This window comes from Camellia sinensis, chromosome 1 (assembly GCF_055761805.1).
Source record: "Camellia sinensis isolate YWXY chromosome 1, ASM5576180v1, whole genome shotgun sequence".
Lineage (NCBI taxonomy): Eukaryota > Viridiplantae > Streptophyta > Magnoliopsida > Ericales > Theaceae > Camellia > Camellia sinensis.
The window spans coordinates 139,343,474-139,352,900 of record NC_138961.1 but is presented as its reverse complement, the minus strand read 5'-3'; the positions used below and the strand labels follow the sequence as shown (position 1 = coordinate 139,352,900).

General features: G+C 33.4%; 1 protein-coding gene across 1 annotated transcript; it reads right to left on the bottom strand.

Moving 5' to 3' along the window:
- Window positions 1–2,444: 2,444 nt before the first annotated feature.
- On the bottom strand, window positions 2,445–7,199 carry LOC114259791 (uncharacterized). Its single transcript, XM_028199817.2, has 6 exons — window positions 6,984–7,199; window positions 5,049–5,138; window positions 4,215–4,955; window positions 4,026–4,113; window positions 3,536–3,937; window positions 2,445–3,445 (listed from the first exon to the last, which is right to left on the bottom strand). The coding sequence occupies exons 5-6, from the start codon at window positions 3,821–3,823 to the stop codon at window positions 2,846–2,848; spliced, it is 888 nt and encodes a 295-aa protein (XP_028055618.2). The 5' UTR covers window positions 3,824–3,937; window positions 4,026–4,113; window positions 4,215–4,955; window positions 5,049–5,138; window positions 6,984–7,199; the 3' UTR covers window positions 2,445–2,845.
- Window positions 7,200–9,427: the final 2,228 nt, after the last annotated feature.

The following is a 9,427-nucleotide window of genomic DNA, read 5'->3' as shown; positions in this document are numbered from 1 at the left end:
TGGAAAACAATGCCGTCAGATGTTGCGAATAACGTTATATTCAAACGAGTGTTCTAGACATTCAGTTCTTCTATCGAGGGTTTCAAACATTATAGGCCAGTCATCAGCATAGATGGAACCTTCCTAACTAGAAAATATAAAGGTAAGTTACTAATTGCAGTTTCATGGGATGCAAATAATCATGTATTTCCGGTTGCCTTTGCCGTTGTGGATGAGGAAAGACTAGATACTTGGTCATGGTTTCTAACATGCATTAGGGAGTACGTGACACAACGGACTGGCCTTTGTCTTTTATCTGACAAACATGGAGGAATCTTATCATCTGTGAATCGCTTATGTTGGTGGCAACATCCAAACGGTTATCATCGCTACTGCATTCGCCATCTTGCCAGCAACTACCATGCAAAGTACAACAGTGCGATATTGCGAGACATGATCACTTCGGTAGCTTATGAGAATCAAAAAATGAAGTCAATAAGAGACTTAAATTCAAAAGCTGCAGATGAACTTGATCGTGTGCCACTTGAACTGTGGGTGCTAGCACTTGATGGTGGCAAATGTTATGGAGCTATGACTACCAACCTTTCTGAAAGCTTCAATGGAGTATTAAAGGGTGCACGACATCTTCCTATCACATCATTAGTACAACTAACTTTCTATAAATGTGTTAGTTATTTTCAGGAACGATGTAACAAGGCCAATGTTGAAATGCACGCTGGTGAACTTTACAGTGTTTATGCAAAACATATGCTCACGAAATGGGAGAAGAAGTCCAGGGGTCATTCAGTGCGGAGTTTCAATATGAATTTGGGTATTTTCGATGTTCAAACTACAATGAACCCCTTGTATTCGAATCGGAGTTTGCATCTTCATGTGGTCAACTTGATGGAAAGAACATGTGACTGTCAAAAATGACTGAATTATAAAATTCCATGTTGTCATGTCATTGCAGTATGTAAATTTGCCAGCCTTGACCACCTACAATATGTTGATGAATGTTACACACTGAAACCACAAATGGCATGTTATCAACACCCATTCAATCCTGTAGTTGATGGTGCTTATTGGCGAGAGCCTAACTTTCCAAAACTCCATCCTAATATGAACCTTGCTAGGACTCGTGGTTGTCCAAGGACAACACGACTTCAAAATGCTATGGATTGGCGCGAGTCTCAAACCAAACAAAATTGTGGATTGTGTGGGCAAGAAGGTCATAATCGGAGGAAATGTCCAAATAGCATTGTAACAGCCTCAAGTAGTAGGTCACATAACTAATTATTATCCAAGTTGATTGTACCATGTATTTCAATATTGAATGTAATGTTATCAATATTAAGTTATTTTCTTGCTATTGCTTGTTGTATTTTGTTCAATAAAAGCTCTACTATTTATCAAGGGTGAAATCATCGACAGTTGTCTGTTGGCTGTGTGTTGAGAAGATTAAGTAAACATTGAGGTTAAATCGATGACAAGTATATTTAACAAATAGTCTTTGCACTACAGAGTGATTGCACTACAGAGTGATTGCACTACAGAGTGTTCGTCCATCGGATGCCAAAAATGAAAATTCTTTGTTTAGGGATGTCTGCCAGGATGTCCACCCGGATGTCCGGTGGGTCCCGGTCATGAAGATTACTTCCGCGGTTGTCGAGTATACTGCTGGCTTGACAACCGGTGCAGAGCCAAACTGAACTGCAACAAAACTAAAAAAATCCCCCAGCAGGTCATCCGGCCGGACATCCAACTGGATGTCCACCCGGATGTCCGAATTCGTTTCAGCTTGACTGCTACGACTGCTACTGTCCTCAGCTGTTTTTGGTGCTGACTTCGCCTCTGTCTTGGGGTGAAATTTACACATGTTTAATCATTATTTTTACAATCCCAAATTATATTTAGGCTAGAAAAATATGTGAACAAATAATGGGACAAAATATAAGATTTCAATATAACTTTCAATTCATAAATGAGGAGCAAACCAAACCATCTACAACACCAGCAACAATACAACAGCATCACCACCACTACAGTAGCACCAAACCAGTGACCTACCAACAGCATCAAGTGCATTTCTGCACCTCAAAACAAGAGCACACCCGGGAAAATCTCCTCTTCCTTCTAAGCAACATCTCACCTGCAATCATACAGGGAAGTTATCCTCACAACAGAAACAATACACCAGCACACTCCTCCAATAGCTGACAAACAACTTCTGACCTACTTCAAATTTGTGACAACATCATGCACTGAGTAGTTAACAACTCCCCCAATATGACTGTCACCAACTCCCGTAATCTGCCCAAACTTCTGGCATACTAGACTTCACCCATAGAATTAATCTGCCCAAACTTCTACAACGAGACTTAAAGAAAGGAAACAAACCACAAACAAAATTATGTGTCACTAAAAATTAATAATACAATACTTCAGCAACTAAGTTCAAATTGTGTAGCCAAAACCAATATATATACCATTGGCCAAATGAAATGACGCCAAGAGTGCGACTGTACACTAAACAGAAATGATACAAAAGATGCCAAAGCCAAAGCAAAAATTAAAAACATTTTCTGTCAATATTCAACTTAACATTTTCTTTCCTACTTATAATACTAATTATACGTTAAATAATAAAAACTATAACTGTCACAAAAATAATATATGTTATACATCACTACTATTTGTGCCGAGTAGGGGGAGGTGTATGGGTGCCACATCCAGGATGTCTAATTTTGCGAGTTCCCCTGCGACGTGGGGGTTCTAGAACCTGTGTCACACCCTCCTCAGTAGCTTGATGTCTGCCTCGCTTCCTCCTATAAGGAACAGGGTCCACAGGCACAATAGGTAGTACTCACTCATCAACATGTGATCTCCCTTCCCCACTATGTGTAACTCTCTCGGTAGATAATGGAATCCCATCTCTACTTTGAGTACCTCCCTCTTCAGATTGTGTAATGGCAGATACTGGAACCTCCTCGTGCGATGCATGCATAGTCCCAAGATGTTGCTCATCAGCATGTGATCCCTTCTCTTCACTATGTGTGATTGTCTCAGTAAAGGCTGAAACCCTCTCAGGTGATTGTGTCAGTCCGTCTCCAGAATGTAGAGCCCCTGCTGCTGTATGAGAAACACCCTCCTTAGAATGTGTGACCCCTTCTTCATGTTGTTTTGTCATTGCATTCCCAAAATCTTCCATGCGGATAGGGGTTTGACACCAATCATTTAACATGGATCTGAGGTCTGGTATGGAGGTAAAGTCCCTCTCAACATGTGGCTCACTATCTACCCCATCAGATGGTTGTGCCTCTTCATGTACGTGAACGTCAGGCTGTGGTTGAGGTACCCCTGCGAAGCGATCTTGATCATGAAGAGCTGCAAGTGCCTGCCTGGCCAGTGTGCCAATATGTGATCCCTTTAGAGATGCGTTACATATTTGTACCAAATGACCACTCTAACAAACATAACAAAAATGTTAAAATTGAAAAACCATATATGAGTAATAATGTTGACAAATAAAAAATATATATATATATATACGTACCACGAAATCAAATGTACATGCAGCACGACTAATATATCGACGAATGATACGTCGATACCATACCATGTACGGATTAGCATCATGCATATTACCATCCCATGGTTCACCTATAGCAATGTGGGTTCGGCATTGATCCCATAATTGAATCCACTCTTTGTGATGGTTCACCCAATCTTTAGTTTTGGTTCCATGTAAATCGAGGTTATGAAGAGCAACGACAGTGTCACAATTGTGGGCTATAGTCTGGCGAAATCCAAATTGTCGTTGTACTCTATCAAGATTGTGCATCTTGACAATGAAAAAACAGATCAATGGAACTATTGCTTGCCATATATCTGCACCATCCAAACAATATAGTGGAATCCCCTCAATCAACTCAATACTGTAAGGTCACTACACCACCTACAACATAAGTAATAAGTATAAGTTAAAAAATTGAGCAATATAAGTAACTCATTTTACTACAGTAAAACATAAACAGAGCACTTACCTGTGCAAAGGTCTACCTGTCCAAGGAATAATGATATTGACGGAGGACATGAGTGGAAATCTCTCAAACAGTAAATGCATCTCACCAACTGAAGATTTTAAACAAATGGGTATATTATTAATCAATACTATAATAATGTTTAAATAATCAGAGTAAATTAAAATATAATAACATGTAAATGATTAATACCGTGTCATGAAAGGACCGTCTGTTATTGGTTGTCTAAGAAGACGACGCGGAGCAATGTGAGGAAATCTATACCACGCCCAGATTTGAACAAGGATGAGAAAACCAGAAATGACATGCATACGTTCGCAAGATGCACGACATAACTCTCGATACAACCAAGCTAGTGCTGCACTCCCCTAACTGTATTCCCTAGTAGCATCAAAGTCCTCTAGTAAAGGCAGAAACATCAATTGCACCATACTACCAGATGTGGCTGCAAGAATGCTACCACCCAGAAGCTGGAGAATGAATGCTCTAGCATAGCGCTGGACTGTGACATCATCAGCATCAATGGGTAAGTTACCATAAGTCTGGGAAAGCCACGTCATGTTCAACCTCGATCCTTTGAGCTGATTGGTAGGTGGAACTGTCCCTAGAAGACGATTGCATACAGCAGGCCAATCATAACCAGTATTCCCTGTAACAACGTTACCATCTACCCGTAGTCCAGATAAGATACTGACATCTTGCAATGTGATGGTTGCCTCCCCAGATGTTAAGTGAAATGTGTGTGCCTCCGATCGCCACCTCTCTACTAGTGCAGTAATAAGATGCCAATCTAACTGTATGAACGGCACACGGATGAGTCCAACAAATCCTGCTCTCTACAAGTATGGGACTATGCGTGCATCAGGGGGGTCCCATACGTCTTATCGTAGCCTTGCGATGTCAACACGTAAGTATAACGGAGTCAACATCATCCTGGGTAAAAATCACATAACAATTAATACAATTTCACTTGACATATAATGTAACAATTTCAAGCAAAGGAAAGGAAGTGTCACATATACATACCGAGGCAGTCCATGCTAAAGAGAATCGGTGAGACTGTTGTAGCGTCAACATAGTAGGATCAGCTGGACCAAGGTACATTGCTACAATAACCTGCAAATAATATATCGAACATGTAAGCATCAACATTGTGTTCAAATTTGTCATATAATAAATGTGAACAATATAAATCAATAAACTTGTAATTAATTAAAATGAATAGTATCTTTTTATTAATGGGTCACAACAAGATACTGTAGTGAAATAGGTTAATAAACACTATGATAACTAATTTAAATAGGAGATTACTATCTGTGTAATCTACTTTTTATGTACTCACATATAATACAAGCACAGTTTCATTGTACTACAATTTAAAGAAAAAAGTTCAACCAAGTTATCTCAATTGGGATGCAAGCGGATGCAGCGGCTGATGGTTATACTTATCATGAGTTGTTTTGTCTATGTTCTATTAAGGCCAATTTTCATTATGTTTTGTTATTTAATTGTATTGTTGGTTTCAAACTGTAAATTCATATTATTAATTATTTATTTATTATTTTGTATCCTATTATCTATTCTAGTCTATTATACAAAGTTCAGTTCAATTCAATGAAATTTGTTTTCATGAATTCTTTTCCACAATGACATAGAATTCTGTATGTAATGGATGATGATATTTTTATTACCTTGGCAGCAAGATTGGAAACATCAGACACAATATTATCTCAGAAGGTTAAACTATTGTAACTAATTACAAAGCATGTTTGATGCTACTATAGAAAGAACCTTCCTAGCAATATCATGAAATATCTATGAGTCAGCCAATTATAAAAAAAAAACATGTATGGAATAGTACAATGGGGTGTATGTGTATGTGTGTGCAAGGCATCACCAAATATCACCAAAATGCCATCATAGTTGGAGTTTTTTTAAGAGGTAATGCAATTTTGTACTGAAATCGCAGCTTCAAGATGCAATTTAAATTTCAAATCGCATTATTAAAATGCAATTCGAAAAAGTGAAATTATTTGAAAAGATAGTAAATTCCATTATAGAAAGTCAAAAATTCCATTTTATGCGAACTAAAAAAAATAAATGTCACACAATCTCAAAAGTCCAAATCATCAAGTTTCTTTTTATGTGAATATTTCAAAAAATTAAAGTATTCATGTAAATAACCAACTTTTCCAACTATTTCTCAAACTAACTCACTTTTAAAAATCGCAGGTTCAAAAAATATGATTGCATGATGAAATCGTATCTTCAACATGCAATTTCATGTAAGTTAAGTGAATATGAAATGTCATGTTCAAAATGCAATTTCACCATGAAATTGCATTTTGAATATGCGATTTCATAATTTTAAAATATATATATATATATATATTATCATTATTAATATCATTAGCTGGTTTGACCAGATTGTTGCATAATAGACCCATTCACAAAATGTCAAACTCAAATCCTCTACTTCCATTTCACCCTACACCCATTTGGATCTTATAATCACTGCTCACCTAGGGTTTTATTGATGTATCATCTTTACAGAGAAATCCAAGAACTCATTCTCAAGAAGAAAACTAATCAAACAAAGAAAAACCCATTTAACATTACAGAATTTGTAATTCAAGGTAATAAACACTTGGTTTAGGACTAGAAATTTGGTTGAGGAATTTCATCGAGCAGGTGGTAGGTAAGGTCAAGTTTACTCAATTCCCAAATCAGAAGCCCATAATCTAACATTCAAATTGTTTATCAGATTGTCCAAAGCCCAAATTCCAACATTTCACAACATTTATCAGATTGTCAAAAGCCCTAAATCCTCGTCCAAACAAGAAAAAAAAAAAAAAAAGAAGCCCTAAATCTGAATATATATATATATACAAGATACATATATACTCAATAAACAACTATATATACACACAAATATATATATATATATATATACCACATTACCTCTTAAGTCATCCTTCGTCGAATGAGATGGAAATATAGACAGATTCGAAAGTCGGGCGTTGGAGTCTAGGAAAAGACAAAGTTCGATGTTCGAGTGAAGTGGAGGAGTTAAGGGAGTCGGGCGTCGAAGTGAAGGGGGTAGCTCTCTCTCGTGATAGAGATCAGAGGTGTATCATCTGAATGTATCATCTGAAGCGAAGTTGAAGTGTGAAAGTTGAAATTGCATTTTCAACATGCAATTTAAAGCCACATTAGCAAGCCATTGTCCACGTAGACTTCAAACTTATACTTCAAATCTGTCCACGTAGACTTGAAATTGCATTTTCAACATGCAACTTCAAGTTAAAATTGCATGTTCAAAATGCAATTTCAATTTTACAGTGCATTTTCAAGATGCGATTTCAAAATTGGGTTACTTTCCCAAATAGTTTGAAAAGCCGGTCAATTCGCTAAATAGTTTTTTTTTTTTTTAGAATATTCAAAAAAAAAAAACTCCAAGTTTAGGTCATGCCTAACTTAAAAAATTCAAAAATCTCTCGTGCCCAAACCCCGGCTTGGCCCAACTTTGGGCCTAAAAGTCTTTTCTAAGCCCAATGCTAAAATGTTTTGTCTAACTTTTTTTTTTTTCAAATAATATATATGAGAACTTAAAAAAAAAATGGTTAGAAAAATATTTTTTTATATAAAAATAATGTTTAATCGGCCATTAATGAGCTTAAATTGGAAAGTTTTTAAAAAATTAATGTAAATCGTAAAAACTTATTTTTAATTTTTTTTGTTTGAATTTTTGTACAATGTTTATATATATATATATATTAAAAATAGTGTTTTTCCTTATTTAAGTGGCACATTCTAAAAGTTTTTTTTTGTTTTCTAAAAAAGTCACATCAGTATGCTTTTTCATTTATATATAAAGTTATATACAAACTCAATTTCAAATTTTAATAACTAATTTTATATGTACTCTATTTGAGAAATAATTATTTTCTATATATTTTTCATTATGTATTTAGTTTTGTCGTTGTCATATTTCTTTTATATAGTTGATATTTTAATTTAATTATTATGATATTTGAAAAAAAATTATTTCGATATACAAATAAATAAATAAAACAGAATGTGCATAATTATATATATCGCACGGATCAAATTAAATTTTTTTTTTTCATATTTTTTGTCAATCTTATTGATGTCTTAATATTAATTTATTTTTTATTTTTTATTTAACATGAAATTATTTATTACAAAATATTTATATTTAATTTAAATTTTATATACCAATACGCAATATGTATGAATAATTCAAAGAAAACATTAAAAAAAAAATCAATACTCAACATATTTAATTTATGTATTTTTTTTTCTTAATCCTATCACAACATATTTAATCTTTTAAATAAATTTTGTACAGTCCTATTTCTATGTATTTTTATTTTACAAATAACAATTAAATTAAATAATTAGAATCACTTTTAGTTTTATATTACTAATTCCCTTTGTAGTCTAACTATTATTTTTAATATTAAAATGAGAGTTTATGTTACTATCTTATCATTTAATATATATATATATATATATATATATTATAAATGATTATATGATAATTACACTATTACAATGCAATATAATTAAAATTATCAAAATAAATAAATAAATTAGCTAAATTTATTATATATAGTTATTCAAGTAACACTTTTATAAAAAAAAAAAAAAAAAAGGGGCTAAGATTATTAAAATAATAAATAATTAAAATTAAAATTTTATTTTAAACTTTTTTTTTTTTTTTTGTGACACATATCATAGTATACAATATTATTACATTGATTAAAGTTAACTCCATTGTGATTTTATGTCAGACAACATATTTGTAGAAGCGATTTATATACATATGTTGCATCCAATTTGATATTGATTGATTAAAATAATGAAACTCAATACTTTTTTCGTTAAATTTTTAGAAGATAAATTGACAAATGCCAAAATAATAATTTATTGAAAATGATTGTGTATATTTAAGGCACCTATTGATGTTTCTTTAATAATTTTTAATTAAAAATTTTGGATTTACAGTATTACTAATCATGCATCTTCATGAGTTCTGCCATGAAAGATATAGAAAAATAATTTGGCTAGAATAAAAAATTTGTGGTTATTATGATTTGCTACATAATTAATCAAAATCCTTTTGAGAACTGAAAGTATAAGGTTATAGAGATTTTGTACTTGATTCTCTTTTAGGGCACTATTCATGATTTGAATTTATAATTTTTATGCATCAATATGAATAATTGTTATGATCTTACTGATATAAGTATAAATTTTACTTTTGAGTCAATTCACCTTAAGCATTTTTTCATATAATAAAATACTTAAAAATTGTCATATAAAAGTATTATAATATATCATTGTTAGACTTATTGATTTTGATGATTATTTTTCTATTT